At 38.7% G+C, this 25,877-nt stretch overlaps 2 protein-coding genes across 6 annotated transcripts in view; both read left to right on the top strand.

Moving 5' to 3' along the window:
* Positions 1–251: 251 nt before the first annotated feature.
* LOC127161781 (carcinoembryonic antigen-related cell adhesion molecule 1-like) lies at positions 252–2,657 on the top strand. The gene is made up of 7 exons (XM_051104523.1): positions 252–615; positions 711–941; positions 1,069–1,389; positions 1,463–1,672; positions 1,776–1,887; positions 1,999–2,053; positions 2,165–2,657. Exons 1-7 carry the CDS (start codon positions 252–254, stop codon positions 2,360–2,362), a joined length of 1,491 nt encoding a protein of 496 aa, XP_050960480.1. The 3' UTR covers positions 2,363–2,657.
* Positions 2,658–3,660: 1,003 nt separating this feature from the next.
* Positions 3,661–25,877, top strand: part of LOC127161782 (sialoadhesin-like) — a 32,579-nt gene continuing 10,362 nt past the window's right edge. For 2 of the 5 annotated variants that reach the window (XM_051104528.1, XM_051104527.1), the window contains exons 1-7: positions 3,661–3,944; positions 4,736–5,083; positions 5,163–5,393; positions 5,472–5,798; positions 5,961–6,170; positions 16,694–16,784; positions 16,867–16,920. In XM_051104528.1, the coding sequence (XP_050960485.1) occupies positions 3,851–3,944; positions 4,736–5,083; positions 5,163–5,393; positions 5,472–5,798; positions 5,961–6,170; positions 16,694–16,784; positions 16,867–16,906 (1,341 nt within the window). In that variant the 5' untranslated portion in view covers positions 3,661–3,850 and the 3' untranslated portion in view covers positions 16,907–16,920. Of the gene's footprint in view, positions 3,945–4,735; positions 5,084–5,162; positions 5,394–5,471; positions 5,799–5,960; positions 6,171–6,269; positions 6,361–6,457; positions 7,139–16,693; positions 16,785–16,866; positions 16,921–25,877 lie in introns of those variants that run through there. The other 3 variants (XM_051104526.1, XM_051104525.1, XM_051104529.1) reach the window with 3 other exon arrangements.

The following is a 25,877-nucleotide window of genomic DNA, read 5'->3' as shown; positions in this document are numbered from 1 at the left end:
ACATTAGCCTTACAGAGTGCCAATACGCTCTTTCAGACAGGCAATTTGGAAAACAAATGATGCATGGTACTTACTTTGTCTGGAGCTGACATTCGCACACAAAGAGTTGATATTGATCCCCCTTTCAGAATCAACCTTTCCGAAAATCCACCATTGAACACTGAACTGATGTGACTGAGTTGCTGTGAGCAGTACATTGGTGAATCTGAATTGCTGCAGTAGAGGATCTCCTCTGACTGTATATAAATGAAATGTCTTCTTGTTCAGGCTTTGTAACACTGGACCAGCTCTCTGTGACCTGTAATCAACAGAGTATTTGTGCTGTGAAGGGGTCAGAAGTGACACTGAAGTGCTTTTACTTCAACATCAACATCAAAACTGTGTTCTGGTTCAGTGAGAAACAAAGTACAAACTGGAGAAAAAACAATGAACCTGAAAATTTGACTTTAGACTCAGACTACTCAGGACGAGTGAAACATCAGATCTCATACAGCTCTTCAACACTCACAATATCAGACGCGAGAGAGAGAGACTCTGGAGAATATCAGCTCATGTTCATCATGAATGATGGAGTTAAACATCTCAGATCAGCAGCCGTCAGTCTAACAGTCACAGGTGAAACTGAGTCAGATTCTGTCCAGTTCAGCTGTTTTATTTGATGTGCAATAATTTCTCTCTCTCTCTCTCGTTTTTATTTTTATTTTTTCCAGATCTGCAGATGACTAAAAATCCTGCATTTACAGACAAGAGAGATGAGAGAGTTAAACTGACCTGTAATACATCCTGTGATTTGACCCCTGGAGTTCGTTATTACTGGATAAAGAATGGACGGCATTTCACAAATACAGAGTCTGGCAACATGTTTGTGTCACCCAGCAGTGATTCTGGCAGCTTTTCCTGTTCTCGTGATCAAAACCTTAAACGTCGCTCCTCTTCTGTGTGTGAGTGTCAAATAAAAACAATATTTATATACTGTTGATATAAATGGAATAGTGTGTGAATTTGTTTATTTAAACAGATGTTTTAAAGTAAGTGTGAGTTTTGCATGTTAATCTGTGTCTCTTTCAGGTGTTTCTCAGAGTGTCTGCTGGGATGTGACTTACACCTCTAGAAGAGTCTGTGCTTTGGTGAACTCAACAGTAGACATTTCCTGCACATACACACATCCCTCTGGTCATACTGTAAATAAAACATTCTGGCATTACGGTCGATCTAGGGACGTCAAGGATCTGCGTGAGGAGCATCAGTTTGCTGGTCGTGTGGAGTATGTGGGGAACAAACTGAGAATCAAAGATCTCAAGATCAGCGACTCTGGAGAATATCGATTCAGGATCATCACTGACTTAAACCAATACTCTGGATCACCTGGAGTCATTCTTACTGTTACAGGTAACTGATTATGATAAATTTAGTGGGTTTCAAAATGTGTTTATATAATTTTAAATAGGCTTTTGTTTTTCAGGTGCAGAGAAAAAAAGCAACAAAGCTGTTGTATCAGAGAAAGAGGAAGTAATTTTAAGATGTTCAACTAATTGCACTTTGAATGAAAATCATACTTACATCTGGTACAAGAACGGACGACAGGTAACAGATGGATTCACTAAAGTCAACAAGCTGTACCTGGACTCAGTCAGCAATGAAGAGCTTCAACAGTATTCCTGTGCTGTAGGAGGTAACACATCTCTCATGATACATGTGCTTCAGTGTGAACTGTTTACAGCATTCAGGTGGTTCCTCTGATTCTGAGTCATGATTAATTTCTTTGTGTTGTGAAGATCCAGCAGTCCAGATTATCTCAAGTCCAAAGGCGAACACAGCTTTACTGATCACTGTAATCATACTCTCTGTGTTTCTGATTTTTACATTGATAGGAGTCCTGTGGTACAGGTAAATTTGTTTTTATTTTGTGTTATTTGACCCTGCAGTTCCACTTAGCCTATGTTTGTTAAGGGAACAAACTGTATGACCATTTTCTACCTATTTTCTCCCTCTAAATAGGAGGAGAAAGAATAACTCACCTCAACAGTATAAGGACAATAAGGGAAGTGTACAGGTGAGAGGATAATAACAAACAGATTTAATTTCACTCACACATGCTGAAATATATGTTGTGTTCTGTCACTGATATTTAATTTTCTGTTCTCTTTTCTGCTCAAACTCTCAGTTGGGTTCAGATATGCTGTATGAAAATGCTGCAGCCTTGTCTACGGTCTACACACAGCAAGTTCACACAAAGGATCAGGATGTTCATTATTCAACTATTAATTTCAAGCAGTCTCACACAAAGAACACATCATCAGCTCCTACTGCTGTAGATTCAACCACAGATGATGTTCATTATGCTGCTGTGAAGTTCAGCTGAAACTTACCCATTATTGGCAGCTGTTACTGTCTGCTATATTGTGAGCTTTTGCTCTTGTCTAATGTTTATAAAAGTCATGCGTATTTACATATATTTTAAACAATATTTTACAGAAATATAAAATGCTTTACAAAATATAAAATGTTGTGGTGAGTGATTCAGTGGGTGCCCAAAGATGTACTGTATTTTTTTTTCTTTTCCAAATTTTAAAAACATCTTTTTAATATATACAGTATGTTTCATAAACAAACAAATAAATTTTAGCATGAATATGTCTATGAGAACATGATTAAGCGTTCTTGCTTTAGTCTTTACAATGCCTTTGTCAGCAGATTATAACACACTACATTTAACTAGGCAGCACACCACAACAACCACATCCCTGTATATATAATATATTTATTATTGCAGTTCTGTTTTTTTTAACCAATAAATCCAAATGCTGTTTCATACAAAACTTAAGGTTCCATTTAGAATGTAAATATGGATGATCTGTTACCACTGATAAATTAATCAATTAAATAGGTGTCATAAATAAATGAAAAGAAAAATGTCACAATGAATAAATTCAAATTATATATTAAGATAGCTCATATTTAATAGTAGCTGTGTTAATGAACAAATGGCAAAGCGACAAGTTGTTCTTGAATTGTTTTTTTTTTTTTCCCTGTAAACAAAAAGGGAACAAAATTGTTTAACTACAAAAACTCTTTGTTTAACAATACTGCAAATTTACATTATGCAATCAGATTTATTTCTAGAAAAAGTCTAAACAATCTTTGTGTGGTATTTGTAACAATAAAATGTAGAAAAAAGGGAACCACAATTAATAAGGCATCATTGAGCATTTCAAGTGTGTTATAAGAGAATAAAATGCACAATTTATTGATGTTGGTAGATTCAGGGAATAGTGGTATTTAAAGATCCTTGATCTTACCATGGCTTTTCACACAGTAGATCATGGGATTCTCTTAGACTGCTAAAGTCAGTGTTGGGGTCGTGCACTAAAGTATTTTTTTCCTTATTTGAAGGAGAGAACATTTGCTTTTGAATTAGGGAAATTTACTTCATTTACTGTCCTCATCTCCTCTGGGGTTCCTCAGGGTTCCGTTCTTGGCCCTTTGTTTTTGTCTTCTTGATATATGCTTCTATTTGGATGATTTTAGTTAGTCAACATCAATGTTGCGTACTATTGTTATGCAGCAATGACAGGAAGTGAGGCAGAGGTAGCGGCCATGATGAACGATAAGAGTTTGGAGTTCAGAAGATGGTGACCTCTGGTGAGCAGGACGTTGGGCTGCAATCTTTAAATCAGGATCAACACCAGTTAGAGGTTGTGAAATAGGGAACTATTTATTTAACTGTTGTGCCGTGTATTGATTGGAGCCAAAAACGTGTGAGGAGGGTGTTTTATCCACCACATCATCTTCAGTAGAAAAAGGAAGAAATAATAACGACAGTTTCTATATTTTTTTCTTTACATCACAGATGTTTTGTTTTATGTCCTGCGTCGTATATCTGAATTCATGCAGAGAGATCATGAACTTCAGACCTTTACTGATCCTACTGCTGCACTTTCCAGGTAAGAGCGTGTATTAGTAGATTACATTTTTTTGTTCGTCAAAATAATTCAGATTTACGTTACTATACATTTCCATGGAAGAAAATTATTTGTTTATGATGATGTTTCATGACTTTCAAAGTGGCTGGATTGCTGTTCTTTAAACACAGTCTCATGACAATTCAACTCTTTTACATTTTGGCAAATTGGTGGCTAATTCATATAATCTCATTTCTTACATTTCTTACATTTTCATACTATCTGTTTATGCCCCAGTGACGGTTAGGTATGGGGACCTTCTTTAGTTTCTTCATTTTCTAAAAGATTAATACAAAATCATCCATTCAATATTATTTTATTAAAATAAATGCATTAAAAGTTATGAAATTAAACAATTAGCTTTACATAAGTACAGTACTTGGGCTGAAAAAAAAGGAGAAATATTTAAAATATATTTGCATTTAAGATTGTTAAACACGAATTTCATATTTTTCCAAATTTTCCAACATTATTCAGAGTGATATTGTAAAACAAAGGCTCCGGATGTGCTAGTTCATCTAATTATTCATCCATTATTACGCAAGAATGTATAAACCGCTGATTGCCTCACTATTGTGACAGTTCTTGCATCCACAGCAGTTCACCATTTTTAAATCTTTTTGTGGTAATCACCAACGTATTTCTAGTTCTTCTTTTCTTGCCTTTTAAGAACTCAGTCAAATATGTTTATCTTTATCATACCTAAAGATTACATTAACTTGTGAACTGTAGTACGTCTTAAAATCATAATATAATAATATTTTCCCGCTCAGGCTCTCTGACACTGGACCTCTTGAATGTGACTTGTAGTCAAGAGAGTATTTGCGCATTAAGGGGGTCCCACGTGACACTGAAGTGCTCTTACTCCAACTTCAACATCAAAACTGTGTTCTGGTTCAGTGAGAAACAAAGTACGAACTGGAGAAAAAACAATGAACCTGAAGATTTGACTTTAGACTCAGACTACTCAGGACGAGTGAAACATCAGATCTCAAGCAGCTCTTCAACACTCACAATATCAGACGTGAGAGAGAGAGACTCTGGAGAATATCAGCTCATGTTCATCATGAATGGTGGAGTTAAACATCTCAGCTCAGCAGCCGTCAGTCTAACAGTCACAGGTGAAACTGAGTCAGATTCTGGTCAGTTGTTTTCATGTGGCATGTAATGAAGTTTTTCTTAATTTTTACTTTAATTCAGTCCTACAGGTGAGAATGAAGCCTTTGTCTACAGACCCAAGAGATGAGAGACTAGAACTGACCTGTGATTCTTCCTGCACTTTGACCTCTGGAGTTCGGTATTACTGGATGAGGGATGGACAGCCTTTCAGTGATACAGTTGAGTCCCCCAACTTGTTTGTGTCACCCAGCAGAGATGCTGGCAGCTTTTCCTGTTATCGTGAAGACCGTAAACATCTCTCTTCTTCAATGTGTGAGTGTCAAATAATAAACAATATTTATGTATTTAAAGTAAGTGTGAGTTTTGCATGTTAATCTGTGTCTCTTTCAGGTGTTTCTCAGAGAGGCTGCTGGGATGTGACTTACACCTCTACAAGAGTCTGTGCTTTGGTTGGCTCAACAGTAGACATTTCCTGCACATACTCACATCCCTCTGATCATACTGTAAATAAAACATTCTGGCATTACGGTCCATCTTGGGACTTCAAGGATCTGCGTGAGGAGCATCAGTTTGCTGGTCGTGTGGAGTATGTGGGGAACAAACTGAGAATTAAAGATCTCAAGATCAGTGACTCTGGAGAATATCGATTCAGGATCATTAGTAACACAACCAGAGGCAAATACTCTGGATCACCTGGAGTCATTCTTACTGTTACAGGTAATCACTTTGAATTTCATTTGAATTTGAATACAATTTTAGTGCCAATAATACCAAACAGTTTGAAGAGAAAGACTACGACTCCATTTTGTGTTGTTTTTTTTTTCCATGTAAGTCAAATTCAGTGTTAGGCTCAGCTTAAATTACAACTCCGTTTTTCAGATACACAGGTAACAAGCAGTCCAGACATTATATCAGAGAGAAAGGACGTGATATTAAGCTGTTCAACTAAATGCACTCTGAATGACAATCATACTTACATCTGGTACAAGAACGGACGACAGGTAACAGATGGATTCACTAAAGTCAACAAGCTGTACCTGGACTCAGTCAGCAATGAAGAGCTTCAACAGTATTCCTGTGCTGTAGGAGGTAACACATCTCTCATGATACATGTGCTTCAGTGTCAAATGTTTACAGCATTCAGGTGTTTTCTCTGATAGTCATGATTCACTTCTTTGTGTTGTGAAGATCCAGTGGACACCACAGTGTTCAGTCATTATACAGTCACTCTGCTGCTGTTTTTACCTCAGTTTCTCATAATAGCGGCTCTGTGGATGTGGTGAGTAAAATATCTACAGTTTATTCACAATTTCATGACATACAGTTAAGATACTAAATGTATTCAAGTTTTAAGAGTGTGAATTATGATTCAACAGGTTTTTCATCAAAATGCATCTCATTTCAAACCAAACTGAAAACAAAAGTGAAGGTAAGAAATTATGTATATGGTAGTGTTGTAAATGTATATTATTTGATTCTGTTTGTCTTCTTTGTGTTCTGTTTATCTTTTCATATTTTATTTTTCAGTGGATGAACTGTAATCACAGTAACGATGCACAGCAAAACCCATAAAGCATTTTATTTACTGGACAAACTGTTTATCATCCAGGATTTGTGTTAATATTTTAGGCCCAAGCAGTGCTGTGTCCTGCTTAAACACAGCTTGGTAGACTTCAGTGCTGTTTTGTTTGCAACTGTCACAGTTATATTTGTCTTCTTTATCATGGACTTTTAGTTTGTATTCATACATTTCTGTGCTCATTTGTTTTGTTTTTAAAACGAAGTTCCCTTGGCTACTGATTTGATTAGTGATATCAGTTCAGCTGTGTATCCTTAATTTGCCCTAGTATTTAGTATGTTCCTTTGGTTCCTGTGAGGTCGGTTGTTGTTTGTGTGTTGTGCACACTGTTACACATTTGGACGTTGCACAATAAAATTGCCTTTGTTCTCCTCGTCATCTTTGGAACTAATTTGTGACAGCTACAAATATTCTATTTTCTTGTTTCATCTTGATCAGTAAGTGGTGTATAGCATTTGATTCCCTGTTAGCAAAGAAATAAAAAAAAAATTCTTTAATTTGTGAACAAACGTCACTATATTCTAAATTTTCAACATTGTTATTTAAAACCTGTTTTCTGGCATACTGTATTTTTTAAATACAGTTTTGTCTCTTTAGAAATATAGTTGATAATAATCATTAATTGATAATGTAAAAAAAAAAAAAAAAAAATAGCAAATCTCATTTTAAATACATGTTAATTTAAACTGGAATAAAGTGTGTCTGTAAGAAATGGCAAGGACATGAGATCAGCAAAGTGACTCCAAAAGCTAATATTGTTTTAAAATGTCATTTTAAGCCTGTTTTTCTATAACGATTTGACTGTAATGCCTGTCTGACTGTACACGCATACGCCTCTTTCGATTAAATAAAGGCAAAATCCGTCCAAATCCTTGCCATGACTTATCACGAGAGGAACAAATTACGTTTTAGTCACACAACATCGGTTAATGGAAACATTGTCATTTCGCAATACTTTTTTATCGACATGTATAAAATATCACCAAAGTTTAGCTCAAATCTGTAATGGAAACACGCCTTGTGTCTTTCATTTTATATGTGAATTTATACAAATTAAAGATCATAAAATCCGGACACTCACTGCTGATGCTGTTCATTCCAGGTTTGAACACTGTGTGTGTGTGTTTTCTCTCCTCTGTAATGCTTTCCTTTCCTAAATATGGCTCTAATTATCTATCTGTTACTTTGATCATTATTGCTCTATATTTTGAAACCGTTTAAATGATTTAAGATCAGATTAGCTTAGTGTCCAGTAGGTCAGAATGTCAGAGTGTTGGTATAATTTACAGTGAGGAAAAAAAAAAAAAAGATCCCCTGCTAATTTGGTACGTTTGCCCACTGACAAAGAAATGATCAGTCCCTAATTTTACAGTGAGAAACAGAATAACAATTTCAAAAAGGTTATAAATTGATTTGCATTTTAATGAGTGAAATAAGTATTTGATCCCTTGTCAATCAGCAAGATTTCTGGCTCCCAGGTGTCTTTTATACAGGTAAGGAGCTAAGATTAGGAGCACTCTCTTAAAGGGAGTGCTCCTAATCTCAGCTTGTTACCTGTATAAAAGACACCTGGCCACAGAAGCAATCAATCACACAGATTCCAAACTCTCCACCATGGCCAAGACCAAAGAGCTGTACAAGGATGTCAGGGACAAGATTGTAGACCTACACAAGGCTGGAATGGGCTAAAAGACCATCGCCAAGCAGCTTGTTGAGAAGGTGACAACAGTTGGTGCGATTATTCGCAAATGGAAGAAAGACAAAATAACCGTCAATCTCCCTCGGTCTGGGCCTTCCTGCAAGTGCTCACCTTGTAGTTTCAATGATCATAAGAATGGTGAGGAATCAACCCAGAACTACACGGGAGGATCTTGTCAATGATCTCAAGGCAGCTGGGACCATAGTCACCAAGAAAACAATTGGTAAAACACTACGCCATATAGGAATGAAATCCTGCAAGGTCCCTCTGCTCAAGAAAGCACATGTACAGGCCTGTCTGAAGTTTGCCAGTGAACATCTGAATGATTCAGAGGAGAACTGGGTGAAAGTGTTTTGGCCAGATGAGACCGAAATCGAGTCCTTTTAGCATCAACTCAACTCACCGTGTTTGGAGGAGGAGGAATGCTGCCTATGACCCCATGAACACCATCCCCATCATCAAACATGGAGGTGGAAACATAATGCTTTGGGGGTGTTTTTTTGCTAAAGGGACAGGACAACTGCACCGCATCAAAAAAGGGACGATGGACGGAGCCATGTACCGTCAGGGCCAGAGCATTGAAAATGGGTCGTGGATGGGTATTTCAGCATGACAATGACCCAAAACAAAGGCAACAAAGGAGTGGCTCAAGAAGAAGCACATCAAGGTCCTGGAGTGGCCTAGCCAGTCTCCAGACCTTAGATTTGAAACTGGAAAAATCATAATGTCACAATTTCCTCTCAACATCCTCCATAACATGCGTCATTGTCATATGTAATTAAGGAAGCGTGTTTGAACAACTCACGTCTGTCCATCAATCAGAAGAGCAGTACTGCTGTTGGATAAAAATGTCGAGACAGACCGTCAAACTTAGACTTGGTTCTGTCAGTGGATGCAAAAAAACATTATACAGCCATTATACAGTCACTCTGCTGCTGTTTTTACCCCAGTTTCTCATAATAGCGGCTCTGTGGATGTGGTGTTGGTACAGTAATTATAACTATTTAATAAATAGACAAAATCTAGTTATTAAGCATTAAGATTGTCCTGTTTAAACACTGTTTGGTTAAACACTGTTTTAGACTTTATTGCTTGTATGATCTGTGCTTACCTGTGAAAACAGTGCCACCTTCTGATCAGAAAATAAAAATGTATAAAACTAGTTAATTTGGCTTAAAGTTATAGGTTTGTGATCCATTCTGATTGTTTTCATAAACTGTCCTGAGAGTTTCTTGGCAGTTTGGATACAGCGACATCTAGTGAGCTGCTGTTATTTGCTAAAAGTATTTTCATTTTCAGAACTTGCATGATGCACGTGTGTCTTTGGCAGCAGCTCTAACTGAAAGTGAATAAGTGATTTGTATTACAAAGGTTGTGTGCTGAAACCTTACCAAGCGTAGTCTTAAAATCATTCATTTACAAATACATCATTCTTTTCAGCTTATGATTCTCTGAAAATATCTATTTGCATTTTTTACAGTGTGGAAGCATCTGTTTTAGTTTCTTCTCCTGTGTTTTGGAAATTTTGTATGTGCAACAATGAAAACAGATTCTCAGAGCACAAGTATAGCTCAAATATATTTAGACTCGTTCTAAGTATAAATTAAGTATACTTAAATGTAATATATTAAGTATAATAATAAGTATATTTGTGATAAGTATATAAAGCACATTTCTGAGAAGTGAAAGTAGACTGAAAGTATACTTTCCTATTTTTAGATTAAAAGAAGTATACTAATAGCACACTTGAATAAACTTCTTTTTTCGTAAGGCCGGTCGAATAGAATATTTTCATTAGCATATTAATACGCAGCATTTCTTTCCCGCTTTTTAAGGGAACAGGGTTACAGTCAAGTAACCAGAGACGTTCTTCTGTGCTATAAAAAAAAAACGTTTTGGAAACTGAATTTGAACAGTGTACACATGAACAACCAGCTTTATTTAGACTAAAGAGAATAAGTGACCTCATTTTTAAGAGTTTTTCTTTAGACGAAAGGAAGGAAATAAGATGTGGGGTGTCAATGTGTCTCCTACAACAGGCAGTAGAAACAGCAACTAACATCAGAGAACTTGAAACACAGCAGCATATAATGTAAGTACATTTAATCTTTTAATTTAATGTAAGCTTCACATTATAATGTAGTTTTACATATCTCTCTAAAATGATTGTAGTCCTGATTTTGGTAAGACTTTATTTTACAGAATCATTGTTACTATAGTAATAACAGTAATAACAGTAAAATATGCATGATTACATGCAATAACCCTAAACCAAGCCCTAATACTTACCCTAGGAAGTACTGTACATGTTTTTAGCAATTACACTGTAACAAGGACACAAAATGTAACCTTGATTTATTTTTAATTTATTTTGCATGAACTATAATAACAGACAAATTAAGTGTCAAATGTGAACTCATTTAATGTTTTTTAGGATGAGCAGCTCTGCGTCTTTCATTGTATGTGTGAATTTACACAAAGTGAAGATCATGAACTCCAGACTCTCAGCGCTGATCCTGCTGCTGCTCATTCAAGGTTTGTGTGTTATTTGATTATAGTTATAGTTTGATTATAGTTGTTGTCCAAAGTAATTAAGGAAGAACATAACGTCTAGGCCTGAGATTGTTGGTGAATTTTATTTTGACATGATTTCTGCACTGATATATAACGACATGCTTAACGGGGTCATGAACTGCCCTTTTTAATAATTTGTACTGTTCTCTGAGGTGCCCTTATAATGTTATCAAGAATTTTACATAAATTAATTTAGAAGTAATAGGCTATTTTCTGTCCTGTTTTAAATCCTCCTCATCAGAATGCTCTGTTTGAATAGATGTGGTGGATTGTAGACACGGAAGTAAACATCCACTGCTACGACTGACTAACGCTAATGTATGTTTGACAGCCTACATTCCTCATAGATAGGTGCTGATGTGATTTAGGTTAAAAACCATCAATTCATTAAAAGTTCATCCACTCTTTCCTAATATTTGGATCAATAGGAAGGCAATACAAACACTGTTTTTCTTCAGCTTGACACTGCACAGTTTTTCTTCAAAGCCATCTTTTTCATTTGGTTTCTGTGTAAACCTGTGTTTGCTTATCTCCTTATTTACACTACATGTGCAAATCAGTGGATGGGGCTAAACAGGAAGTGACGTAGACGCAGGCACTGATCATCTTCTGTGGAGGCAGTGTTTAAAATATTAAGGGATTTTTGGTTTCTCAGTTTATGACCCCTTTAATATTTAGACTGTCAACTGTAAAGGGCCACACAGTGAAATGCAATATAGCTGAATGAGTTACTTTATTTTAATTTCATGCTGGTTAGTCTAATTTAACTTGCTTCTCTTTTTTTAGAGGCAGGATTTTCTATTTATGCTTCTTTAAAAATAGGGGTGGGTGTACAGACAAATTAATTATTTACTAAACTGAGTGATGGTTAAGGTGGGTGTGAGCAGCAGATTGGCGAGGAGATATTTGGGAACTATCTGTATTATTTTGTGTGAACACTGGATCATGAATCTCTCTGTTTGCAAACAGACTTTCTGTTTCAATAACATCACGTTTTCTTTTTCAGGCTCTGTAACGTTGGACCAGCTCTCTGTGATCTGTAATCCAAAGAGTATTTGTGCTGTGAAGGGGACAGAAGTGACACTGAAGTGCTCTTACTCGAACAACAACATCAAAACTGTGTTCTGGTTCAGTGAGAAACAAAGTACAAACTGGAGAAAAAACAATGAACCTGAAGATTTGACTTTAGACTCAGACTACTCAGGACGAGTGAAACATCAGATCTCAAACAGCTCTTCAACACTCACAATATCAGACGTGAGAGAGAGAGACTCTGGAGAATATCAGCTCATGTTCATCATGAATGATGGAGTTAAACATCTCAGCTCAGCAGCAGTCAGTCTAACAGTCACAGGTGAAACTAAATCGAGATTTTGGTCAGTTCAGCTGTTTTCATTTGACATTAAGTTTTTCTTAATTTTTTTTTTTTTTACTCTATTCAGACCTGTTGAGGATGAGTCCTGTGTCTACAGACAAAACAACAGATGAAGAAGTACAACTGACCTGTGATACTTCCTGCACTTATTACTGGATGAAGAATGGACAGCATTTCACATACACTGTGTGCAGAATTATTAGGCATGTTGATAATCTGGTCATATTTTTTTTCCAAACACATTTTACCAATTCCAAACCACAACAATCTTAATAACTACTATTAATTTTGTATTTAATCATTTGTAAGTGATATATAACTGTCCGTGAAGGCTGGATCCTTATATTCAGGTGTGCATAATTATTAGGCATGTTTTCTTTTACAGATAAAATGAGCCAAAAAAGATATTTAACCCAGACTGAAAAGTCCAAATTATTAAATGGCCATGAGAAGAATGCAATACTAATGCATTACAAGAATTTGCAAAGTTAAACATCTCTTGACCATTGGACAGAGAAATGCTTGTTGAGTCTGCATGGTCAGAAAAAACAGGTGGACAAGAAAAGCTGCATGTTAACTGCAAAAGAATTAGGAATTAAGGTGAAGAATTAGGTGTGACACCATCAGGAACCGTTTCCAGTTCTCCAGCGCCACCATTTTCCAGAATTGCAACCTACCTTGAGTCTTCAGAAGTACAATGTGTCAGGTTCTCAGAGACTTTTCTTGGTAAAAAAATCAAAAAATGCCCCTGACTTAATAAGAATGACAAGCTGACGTGTGGTGAAATACATGAAGACAGTTTTTTTATATGCTTTATAGACAGATAAGTTGAGAGTGACTCTTGAGGGACCAGCACCACATTCTCTTGTACCTCTGATTCAAGAATTTATCTTCCAAAATCTGGCAGTAAGTTTTGGGAGTTCATGTTTAGTCTCCTATCCTGAAAAGTCTGACTTGCAGAGATGGACTAAAATGAACTCCTAAAATGTACTGCTAGATTTCAAATTCTTGAATCAGAAGTACAAGAGAATGTGATGCTGGTCCTTCAAGAGTCACTCTCAACTTATCTGTCTATAAAGCCTATAAAAAAAAAAAACTGTCTTCATGTATTTCACAACACGTCAGCTTGTTATTCTTATTAAGTCAGGGGCATTTTTTTTTTTTACCAAGCAAAGTCTCTGAGAACCTGACACATCGTACTCTGAAGACTCAAGGTAGGTTGCAATTCTGGAAAATGGTGGCGCTGGAGAACTGGAAACGGCTCCTGATGGTGTCACACCTAATTCTTCACCTTAATTCCTAATTCTTTTGCAGTTAACATGCATCTTTTCTTCTCCACCTGCTGACCATGCAGACTCAACAAGCATTTTTCTGTCCAATGGTCAAGCCTTAACTTTGCAAATTCTTGTAATGCATTAGTATTGCATTCTTCTCATGGCCATTTAATAATTTGGACTTTTCAGTCTGGGTTAAATATCTTTTTTGGCTCATTTTATCTGTAAAAGAAAACATGCCTAATAATTATGCACACCTGAATATAAGGAGTTTTTCACTTCCAGCCTTCACGGACAGTTATATATCACTTACAAATGATTAAATATAAAATTGACAGTAGTTATTAAGACTGATGTGGTTTGGAATTGGTAAAATGTGTTTGGAAAAAAAATATGACCAGAATATCAACATGCCTAATAATTCTGCACACAGTGTATACACAATCCTCCAAAATGTTTGTGTCAGTCAGCAGTGATGCTGACAGCTTTTCCTGTTCTCATGATCAAAACCGTAAACATCTCTCCTCTACTGTGTGTGAGTGTCAAATAATAAACAATATTTATAAACGTCCAAGGTTACGTATATAACTATGGTTCCCCCATGGAATGGGACGCTGCGTCGAAACGCTTTGGGAACAAAATTCCCTTGCCGCCAGACTTTCAAATCCCTGCCTAGAGTGTATCACTGAGCACAGCTAGGTTAAGAGAACAGAGGAGCCAAGAGTTGCTTGAATGTTGAGGCCGTAGAAACTCACGAAAGTAAGCAACATGGACCAACCCGCAGCGTTGCAAATGTCAGAGAGGGGAATCCCTGATGAGAAGGCCTTGGAGTCCACCATACTCCGGGTGGCGTGAGCCTTGTCCCACAAAGGGGGAGGGGTGGTGGGCAGGGTCAGAGGACCCAATCACCACAAAGCAAAAGCTACACCTGGCCAGAGGCCTCAGTGCAACGCGGAGGAAACATGTAATCAGGGGGTGTTTTCCCACCAATTAACCACCAAGAGGGGAGTGGAAAGCAGCTATGGCTGCTCTGTACACCTTCAAGGTAGAGTGGGTTAATCCTGTGGCGAACCGGTCCTGAAGGAACTCCAGCACTGCACCAACGGGGCAGTGGACTGGGTCGAGCTGGTGGTTGCCACAACAGGAAGTGAAGTGCCTCCATTTCCAGGCATACAGTTTCCTTGTTGAGGAAGCTCTGGATTGGAGGATAGCCTCAACAAACTCGGTTGAGAGACCAAAGGCTATGAGTTGAGCCCCCTCGGGGGCCACACCCACAGCTTCCACAACTCCAGGTGAAGGTGCAGCTTTGTGCTCCCCGCTTGTGAGAGGAGATCCCTCCTGACAGGAATGGAGAGCTGTCAAGGAGGGAAATCAGGTCCGAGAACCATATGGGAGCAGAGCGATTGGGGGAAAGGCGTACAGACAAAGCCTCAGCCACATCAGTACCCATCCAGCCCCAGGGGATCCAGCCCCATGGCATCTAGTCCCAAATGAGCTCCACCACCTCACTGTGGAGTCTCCATTCCCTGGGCCTCGGCCCCTGTCTTGACAGGACGTCTGCTCCCTGATTGAGATGTCCTGGGATGTCCCGGATGTTCCCTTGGGACCACACAAGGATCTGGTGCACCAGCTTGTAGAAGGGGCACAAACGCAAACCTGGCATTTGCGGGTCTGGGAGGAAGTGCCTGAAACACGGGCAGCAGGCAGTTTATGTGCCAAGTGAGATGGCGGCTGCTCCACAGACTGCGGGCTGGGTGGCAACTCATGACCGCTCGCCAACCAGTGAGGGAGGCATCCGTCGTTAGCGTTACGCAATGACAAGCAGTTCCCAACACTGGGCTCTGATTCGGGAACCAAAGTTTTCTCCACATGTCTAAGGCACGAAAGCATCGCTGCGTGAACTTGATCATGCAAAGCGGTCCTGAGCTACCACTGCAGGGGTCTCATGTACAGCAGGCCAAAAGGTATAACATTGGACGCAGCTGCCATCAGACCCAACAGTTTCTGGAACTGTTTGACAGTGAGTGGCTGGCCTATTTTGACTCTCTTGACTGGGGTGAGGATTGACTCAATCCGAGCAGGAGACAGACATACCTGCATTGTGGTCGAATCCCACACCACGCCAGATAAGTGGTCCTTTGTAGTGGAGAAAGCACACTTTCCCTGGGGTTTAGTTGCAACCCCAGTTCTTTCAAATGGGCGAGGACGATATCACATGCTGGGAGCATTCCCAAAGCGTTTCAATGCAGCTCGAGTTCCCGAAGGGGAACAAAAGTTATATACTGTAGCTATAAATGAAATAGCATGTGATATTGTTTATTTATACATAATTTAATTAAGCAAACGCGTGTTTAAAGTAAGTGTGAGTTTTGCATGTTAATCTGTGTCTCTTTCAGGTGTTTCTCAGAGTGGCTGCTGGGATGTGACTTACACCTCTAGAAGAGTCTGTGCTTTGGTGAACTCAACAGTAGACATTTCCTGCACATACTCACATCCCTCTAAATATATTGTATCTAAAACATTCTGGCATTACAGTCCATCTGATGTTCGATCTCAGGACTTAAAGGATTTGCGTAAGGAGCATCAGTTTGCTGGTCGTGTGGAGTATGTGGGAAACAAACTGAGAATCAAAGATCTCAGGATCAACGACTCTGGAGAATATCAATTCATAATCAACACTGACTTCATCGGTCAATACTCTGGATCACCTGGAGTCATTCTGACTGTTACAAGTAAGAGATCATGATAAACTGGTTATGTTCAAAATGTGTCCTGTATAATTTCTAATATACTTTCATTATTTTTTAGGTACACTGACGAAAAGAAGCCCAATTACTGTATTAGAGGAAGTGATAATAAGTTGTTCAACCAATTGCACTCTGAACAGCAACACCTCTTATATCTGGTACAAGAACGGACGACAGGTAACAGATGGATTCACTAAAGTCAACAAGCTGTACCTGGACTCAATCAGTAATGAAGAGCTTCAACAGTATTCCTGTGCTGTAGGAGGTAACACATCTCTCATGATACATGTGCTTCAGTGTCAAATGTTTACAGCATTCAGGTGCTTTCTCTGATAGTCATGATTCACTTCTTTGTGTTGTGAAGATCCAGTGGACACCACAGTGTTCAGTCATTTTACAGTCACTCTGCTGGTGTTTTTACCTCAGTTTCTCATAATAGCAGCTCTGTGGATGTGGTGAGTAAAATATCCAGAGATTATTCACAATGAATATACTAAATGTATTCAAGTTTTAAGAGTTTGAATTATGGTCCAACAGGTTTTTCTTCAAAATGCATCTCACTTCAAAACTAAACTGAAAACAAAAGTGAAGGTAAGAAATGATGTGTAACCTGGATAAACACCCTAATGCAGGTTTCTAAATGAACAGATCAAGTTGAATGGGTACAGTAGCATATCACCACACTAAACGTCAAGGTTCATAAGGAGGATTTGTGACAGCCAGTTCATGACAACTTGTGAAGGAAATGTATTGTATTAGAACCATCAATGAATGAGATAAGAGGTTACAATATACAGTCAATAGAAACAAGAAAGAATAAGGTCAGGCCTGTTACAACTACAGAAATATTTCCCAAAAAATATTTTCCCTGTTCTCATCGCTTTTTATAAACCCTGAAAAAAGACAAATTGAAGTAGTCACATGACAGCGCATCATGCTCACTTTTTCCTTAATTTTTTTTTTTTTTTTTTGTGTAAAAGCAATTAATCATGCATGAAAGTGAGGAAGCAGGAATCAGGTTTAAGTTTTTTCTCTGCTCTCTCTTCTTACAAAATTGCTTCTTTTTTTTTCTTCTTTTGGCATTTTACAGCGGTTGGCAAACAAACGACAGGTACATTCCCGCCACCTGCTGGACTGGAGTGTGGCACATTGAAGCAAGAAAGACAAACAGAAAAAAAAAAAAAAAAAAAAAAAAAAATCTATTAATCTCTCAGTTTTATTTAATCGAACTCCTTTCATTAAATAACTCATTAATGTATTACATATTTTGCAATGATTTAATCCATTATTTTCAGCCTTAGTTCCTGTGTCCTTATTTGGTCATTTTCCTGTTCTTGTTTAGTTAATTGATTACTCCTCCACCTGTTCTTAATTATCAAGTGTATTTAAGTTCCTGTTTTTTATACGAGTTCATCATCCTGTCTACTTTGCTACTTGGTTGTTCTTGTGTTAGCATGCTCCTTAGTTTGTTTATCCCATTGTTTATTTTATTAAAGTCTGTTAAAGTTTATTTTCTTTTGTCTCCCGCGTCCTCCTCACTGTAAAATCCAATAGTGTACCTTACTTATATATAATTAGTTGCTCTACTTACTAAGTTTTATTAAGTTACAGCTAATTTCAAGGTGATTAAAACAGTTTACTTGCTGCTTTGAGTAACGGTTACTTAAAATATTCAAGTAGCCACAATGATACCAATGGCATGAATTCATCAGTGAGAGGCAGCAGTGTGCTAATGTGTTGCTATAGTGCAACAAAACCACAGAAGAAGAAATGAGGACAGTTAGAGCATGCACAACGAGCAATGTTTTGTGCTGTTATTAGTTGGCTCTGGCTAATTGGTAAAGAATTTGCTGAAACTAGGAAAAGAAGCAGAGATTGCTTGCATTTTTACCATTGGACAAAGACACTAAGGTAAGTTATCAAAAAATAATTGTGTGTAAATGTGTTTTTTGTTTGTTGCTAATTGTAACTATACTTTGTGCACGGTCTGCATGTAATGTAGCAAAAGACAAGTGATTCTGTTTACACTAGATGCTTTTTTACTCTCACAAATGTAAAACTTTGTAGCTAGTTTTCTGTTTTGCTCCGAGTTGATGTAGCAAACGCATGTTAATTTTAGTTGGGTTTTTTTTTTTTTTTTCAATTTACAATTTTGTCATCAGTATATGTTTTAATACATCACAATTATAGCCACTGCATGATTAAACCTTTGTGGTTTAAACTAAATGAGCTCTTTGTCTCACAGTAATTGTTATTTCTTTACTGAGTTGGAACACTTACTACAGTAATACAGAGGAAATGCGGCTTTTGAATTGATTTTATGATTGTGGCCTCAAATAGATAGAAATGTGTATACTTTCTTTCTTCATTTCTTTCTTTCTTAATATAACCTTTGTAAAGCATGCAAATATCAAGAAATTATTGTTTCTGTAATCTGTAAGCCACAACACTAGGTAAACTTTTTTTCATTTGTCATATTTAGGACAAGTGTTTGTGGCAGTGTCTGAACAGCGGTCTCATCAGCACAGGCCTCAGTACGCTGAAGGTGAGGTATTTCATCTGAAGCCATTAGTAATCACTGTGCTACACTATTTGCAATTACATTAAAAAAAAATCTCGCATATGCAGTATACCACATATTTTTTTTCATATATATTTTTTTCTTTTTTAAATATCTAAGAGGATACTTCACACCCTACAACCCCTAAAATGTATGTTGCTACCTTAATTGTTTTCAAAATATTAAAATAAACTGAGTCAATGTCTTGTTTATTGACACTTTGACAAACATACTTGTACTGTAACATTTGAATGTCTTTAACTTTTGTTGAATGTTGTCTTTCTTTTTTTACTTCTAGAACCCAGATTTGAAGAATGGTTTGGCCTGATGGTGGAAAAGCAGCTCAAGTCTTCTGAAGAGAGCTGATTCCTTTATATGATCAACTGTCTACAGCTTAGGGTGAATATACATCCCTTAGAAGGCCAGAAATTTCTCAGATTTCATTGAAAATGTTTTTAAAGTCATGGGTAAATGATAACAAAGTTTAATTTTGGGTGAACGACTGAGTAGGCTGGACAGATAACACTGACAACTAATCATACACATTTCCCTACTTAATATTGTTTTTGTTTGGCTTTTATACAGGTGTCTGAAGTTGATGCAGTCTGGGCACTAATATCTGTTGGGCTGCTGACCATCACTGAAGATGATGTACCTCTCCAATTCTTCTCTGCCTTGACCCTGTACAGAATAGTCTCCAGAATCTTTTCAAATCCATTTGCTTCTGGATTGTCTTTTGGTACGTTTGGATTACTGCTACATTTGGATTTCCTTAATACCATGAAAAACACTTGGAGGTTCATTCAAAGTGTGGTGTTTGACATGGGACAGAACAAAACCCTAAAACTAAAGTGACTTTTTGAACTTTAACAATATAAACCATTGGCAATGTGTGCAGCCAACCCAGTGCCATATCTCATCCTCCTACTGCTACCTCCACTTTTTACAGGAAGCATACCCTAAATCAGATTTTTGTTGGTTTGTATTTAAAAACTGCTCTGAAAAACATTTAAAAAATACATTCCCTTTAACTTGGATTTGTCACTGCCTTAAATTTAAGTGTAATTGTATGTGTCATATGAATGGAACATTGTTTTCATTAATTTGTAATGTATTTTTGAAGCACTTAAGTTACTAATACTAGTAGTTTAAGTGCTTAGTTGTATTTACTTGAACAGAACTGTAATATACTTGCTAAAACCATGCAAACTGATTGCCTTAAACCAAGTAAGCATTACTCCAGCACCAGAGTAGCGCTTACTTGATTTATTTAAGGCAATCGGTTTGCATGGTTTTAGCAAGTAAATTACAGTTCTGTTCAAATAAATACAACTAAGTGATTCTGAGTTACTCATTTCACTTTACTTGTTTTCAAGGCAATTGGTTTGCATGCTTTTTTTTAAGTAAGGTTTACTAATTAGAATTTACAGTGTACAACGCCGTGACAATTATAAGCAGTGTTTTATTTAGAGTAAGCTTTCCTATCTCCATCTTTCAATTCTTCCAACATAATTTACTGCAATTCCTAGATTAATGTTTGTTCATTCTGTACAGTCAGTAATTTAGAGCTGTGTGCTCAAGATGTGGTCTAGTAATGATTATGTCTTCCCTTCTGTTAACAAAATTTCCTCTTTTATTCCCAGTAGGATTTGATATTGGCATTAAAGGAGAAGTCCACTTCCGAAACAAAGATTCACAGATAATGTACTCACCCCATTGTCATCCAAGATGTTCATGTCTTTCCTTCTTTAGTCGTGAAGAAATTGTTTTTTGAGGAAAACATTTCAGCATTTTTCTCCATATAATGGACTGATATGGTGCCCCGATTTTGAACTTCCAAAAGGCAGTTTAAATGCAGCTTCAAACGATCCCAAATGCGATTGTAAATGATCCCAGCCGAGGTATCAGAATCAGAATCAGAATTCCTTTATTTATCCCCAAGGGGAAATTCTTATTTGTTACAGACAAATTAAAATCAAAGATAAAATAAAAATATATAATAAATATCTAAATACCTAAGTAGCAATTAAATCCCTAAGTTATATCTAAAAAAAAAAAAAAAAAAAAAAAACATATTAACTATTATATAAAAACCTTTACATAGTAAAGAGCATAACATGAATATACCAGTATGAAAGTGCAGTGTCTGAATGACTGTTATAGTTCAGAGTTCAGTAGTTTAATTGAGACAGGCAGGAATGACTTCCTGTGTCTCTCAGTGGTGCATCGTGGGAGTCGAAGTCTGTTACTGAACGTGCTCCTATAGCTGGTCAGCACAGTGTGGAGCGGGTGAGAGGGAAAATCCAGTATAGTCTTTATCTTGGACAACATCCTCCTCTCAGACACCTCTGTCAGAGAGTCCAGTTCCTCTCCCACAACATGGCCGGCCTTCCTAATAATTCTATTGAGTCTGTTGATGTCTCTCACCCTCAGACTGCTGCCCCAGCAGACAACAGCATACATGATGGCACTGGCCACCACGGACTCATAGAACATCCTCAACATCGTCCTGCAGATGTTAAAGGACCTCAGCTGCCTCAAAAAGTAGAGGCGACTCTGACCCTTCCTATACACAGTGTCAACGTTCTTGCACCAGTCCAGTTTGTGATCCAAGTACACTCCCAGGTATTTGTACTCCTCCACCACCTCCACATTGACCCCTTTAATACTGGTAGGGGTCACTGGAGCCTTTGTCCTCCTCAGGTCCACCACCAGTTCCTTTGTCTTTGTCACATTGAGCAGTAGATGGTTACTCTCGCTCCAGGTGACAAAGTTATCCACCACAGCCCTATACTCCCTCTCATCACCACCAGTAATACATCCAACCACTGCAGAGTCATCAGAAAATTTCTGGAGGTGGCAGGTCTCTGTGCGGAAGTCGAAGTCAGTGGTGTAGAGAGTAAAGAGGAAGGGAGAGAGGACGGTTCCCTGTGGAGCCCCGGTGTTGCTGATCAATCTGTCTGACATACAGCTCTGTAAACGTACATACTGTGGTCTGCCAGTCAGATAATCCACCATCCAGGACACCAGTGGGGCATCCACCTGCATCGCCATCAGCTTCTTAGCCAACAGAGCCGGCCTGATGGTGTCAAAAGCACTTGAAAAATCAAAAAACATGATTCTCACAGTGCTTGCCGGCTTGTCCAGGTGGGTGTAGACTCTGTTCAGCAGGAAGATGACAGCATCCTCCACTCCTAAGCGGGGCTGGTAGGCGAACTGGAGGGGATCCAGAAGTGGTTGGACCATAGGCCGAAGCTGTTCCAGAATGAGTCTTTCCAGAGTCTTCATAATGTGTGACGTCAAAGCCACGGGCCTGTAATCCTTCAAGTCGCTAGAACGCGGCATCTTTGGAACAGGAACGAGGCATGATGTCTTCCACATGACGGGGACTCTCTGAAGACTCAAGCTCAGGTTGAAGACATAATGAAGTACTCCACTTAGCTGGAGGGCACAGTCTTTCAAGACCCTGGGACTCACACCATCAGGGCCTGCAGATTTGCCTATGTGGATTTTCTGCAGCTGTCTTCTCACCTGCTCAGTGGTGAAGGTAATCGGTGGAGGTGGGGAACCAGTAATTTCCAGGTGATGACTATCAGCCGAGGGGTCTGAGGACGAGGTGCAAGCAGGGCCATCCAGGTAATCTGTGGGAGAAGAAAGTACGGGTGAAGCGGCTGGTCGTTGTTGCTCAGCTGCTGAAGAGTCATTAGCAGGATGAATTGGGGTAACTATATCAAATCTATTAAAAAACTGATTCAGCTCATTGGCCTGTTCCACACCGCCATTAACTCCACCACTGCCGCTCGACTTATAACCAGTGATAGTCCTCATACCACTCCACACCTCTCTCATGTTGTTCTGCTGAAGTTTCCACTCCAGCTTCCTTCTATACTTCTCCTTTGCCTCCCTGATTTTTATTCTCAGGTCCCTCTGTATAGCTCGCACCTCCACCTTGTTGCCATCTCTGAATGCCTTCTTTTTCCTGTTTAAAATGGCTTTAATGTCCTTAGTCACCCATGGCTTGTTATTGGGGTAACAATTTACTGTCCTAACTGGTACAATAGTGTCCACGCAAAAATTTATATATCCAGTAATGCACTCTGTGATCCCATCAATATCCTGGCCGTGGGGTTCACAGAGTGCCTGCCAGTCAGTCACTTCAAAACAGCCCTGAAGTGTTGCGGGCAGACGCTTCACAAGAGGCACATAGCAGGGGGTGAGGTGAATCAGGTTGTGATCCGACCTACCCAGTGGGGGAAGGGGGGGAAGAGCTGTAAGCATCCCTTACATTAGCATACAGCAGGTCTATTATTCTTCCCTCCCTGGTGGGACAGTTCACAAACTGAGTAAAAGTAGGAAGAGTTTTGTCCAGATTAATATGGTTGAAATCACCTGAAATGGCAATAAATGCACTCGGGTGCTGAGTCTGTATCCGTGCTATTACAGAGTGGATAGTGTCACATACAATGCTGGGGTTAGCAGAAGGTGGAGCATACAAAATCACCATGACAACATGAGAAAACTCCCTGGGCAAATAATATGGACGTAATCCAACAGCACATAATTCTTCATCCGGGTTACAGATACACTCCTTCACCGTGATGTGAGCTGGATTACACCACCGGTTATTAACGAGCACGGCAAGCCCCCCACCTTTACGCTTACCGCTCCCGACGCAGTCTCTGTCCGCACGGACCATGTGGAATCCCGTAACTGTTGCATAGTCATCAGGTATATCCTGGTGCAGCCATGTCTCCGTAAAGCACATAACACTACACTCACGGTACTCTCTCTGACTCTGGGACAATGCTGTCAGTTCATGTCAAGTCAAGTCAAGTCACCTTTATTTATATACCGCCTTTAACAATACAGAATTGTGACAAGGCGGCTGTACAGTATTAAATAGGAAACAGTACATCAACAATGCCAAAGGCAACATTAAACACTCACATTATAGGTAAAGGTAGTTAATCAAAAACAATAAAATAAAATGCAATATTGTGTTAAGAGAAAGTGTCCCCAACTAAGCAAGCCAGAGGCGACAGCGGCAAGGAACCAAAACTCCATCGGTGACAAATGGAGAAAAAAACCTTGGGAGAAACCAGGCTCAGTCGGGGGGCCAGTTCTTTTCTGGCCAAAGTTCCCGTGGTCTTGTGCCGACAGCCGTCTAGGTGATGTGGTCTTTAATGTGGATCCGTCTCTGGGGCTCATCTAGTTGATGTGGACTCCGCTGACATTCAGGGCTGTAGAGGTCGTCTCTAGGTGCTGATCCACCGTCTGGGCTGGGTTCGGACTGGATCCGGGGGACTGCAGTGACCATCTGATCTGGATACGGACTGGATCTGGTGGTTAATGTGACCTCGGAATAAGAGAGAAACAGACTAATATTAGCGTAGATGCCATTCTTCTGACGATGCACCGAGTACATCGGGTGTTATGGGAAGTGTTCCCGGTTCCGGTTGACCTAATTAGTGCAGCCTAACAATCATTTAACGGATTTGAATTATAAGAATGTGGATTTGTTATGTGTAAGCAAGGTTAAAGAGATGGGTCTTTAATCTAGATTTAAACTGACAGAGTGTGTCTGCGTCCCGAACATTGTAGGGTAGATTGTTCCAGAGTTTGGGCGCTAAATAAGAAAAAGATCTGCCGCCCGCGGTTGATTTTGATATTCTCTGTATTATCAAATTGCCAGAGTTTTGAGAACGCAGCGGACGTGAGGGACTATAATGCGATAAGAGCTCACTCAGGTACTGGGGAGCTAAACCATTCAGGGCTTTATAAGTAATTAGCAAGATTTTAAAATCTATACGATGTTTAATAGGGAGCCAGTGCAGTGTAGACAGAACCGGGCTAATATGATCATCCATCTTATTCGCTAGGGACCTCACGTTGCCCATGATGATGGAGGGGAGAAACGGCTTAAACTTTCTCATCATAAGCCTCCTTTGCTTCAAAGCCTCCCTCTTCCTCCGTAGCTTTTTATTTCCTCTACATCCCCTGTGTGTCTTGCGCCAGCATTCAGGAGGGATTTCTCTTGGTGTATTATCTGAAGCAGTAGCCGGCCTCAGATTAAACAGCTGATCTCTTGTGTAAACAATACGAGCCACTGGAAGTTGCATCGTTACACTGACAAAAGCTGTGTAACGACGCACAAAAATGACAAAATCCTACAACTTTCCTGCTGGTATGTAACAGGGAAGAAGAAAAACGTTGTCCCAAAGTAAAAAGTAAAATAAGTAAATAAAATAATAAAACAATAAAAAATCTACAAAAGAATCGGGAGCGTCTGTAACAGGCTGCACACGTTCCCCACGCATGCGCATCAAGTCGTAGAAAGGTCTTGTCTAGCGAAATGATTGTTTTTTTTTTTTTTTTTTTTTTTTAACCAATTTAAATACTTTTTATTCTCAAACGCTCCTCTTGTCTTGCTCTCCCTGAACTCTGTGTATTCTGGCTCAAGACAGTTAGGGTATGTCGAAAAACTCCAATCGTATTTTCTCCCTCAACTTCAAAAATCATTTCAAAATCATCCTACATCGCTGCAGAAGTACCGACCCAGTCTTTGCAAAGTGAACATGCAAAGAAGATCAAACACAGTTAACAAAAAAGGTAAAACGGCTATATAGGACGATTTTGAATTTGAGGGATAACATGAGATGGGAGTTTTCCGACATACCCTAACTGTCATGAACCGGAACAAAAACAGTTAAGGCAGAGTGAGACAAGATGGGTGTCTGACATTAAAACGCATATAAATTGTATTATTTTTATGTAAATAACCGATCGTTTCACTAGATAAGACCCTTCTTTCTCAGCTGGGATTGTTTACAACCGCATTTGGGATCGTTTGAAGCTGCATTTAAACTGCATTTTGGAAGTTCAAAATTGTGGCACCATATCAGTCGATTATATAAAGAAAAATGCTAAAATGTTTTCCTCAAAAAACATAATTTCTTTACGACTGAAGAAAGAAAGACATGAACATCTT

Source organism: Labeo rohita, unplaced genomic scaffold (assembly GCF_022985175.1).
Source record: "Labeo rohita strain BAU-BD-2019 unplaced genomic scaffold, IGBB_LRoh.1.0 scaffold_730, whole genome shotgun sequence".
Lineage (NCBI taxonomy): Eukaryota > Metazoa > Chordata > Actinopteri > Cypriniformes > Cyprinidae > Labeo > Labeo rohita.
The sequence above is the reverse complement of the archived record's forward strand: the minus strand, read 5'-3'. Positions and strand labels throughout refer to the sequence as shown.

Coding starts and splice junctions, on each gene's coding strand:
- LOC127161781 (XM_051104523.1), top strand. CDS start 252: ATGTCTTCTTGTTCAGGCTTTGTAACACTGGACCAGCTCTCTGTGACC. Junction 1,673..1,775: donor GTATTCCTGTGCTGTAGGAG/GTAACACATCTC, acceptor TGTGTTGTGAAG/ATCCAGCAGTCCAGATTATC. Junction 2,054..2,164: donor ACAATAAGGGAAGTGTACAG/GTGAGAGGATAA, acceptor TCAAACTCTCAG/TTGGGTTCAGATATGCTGTA.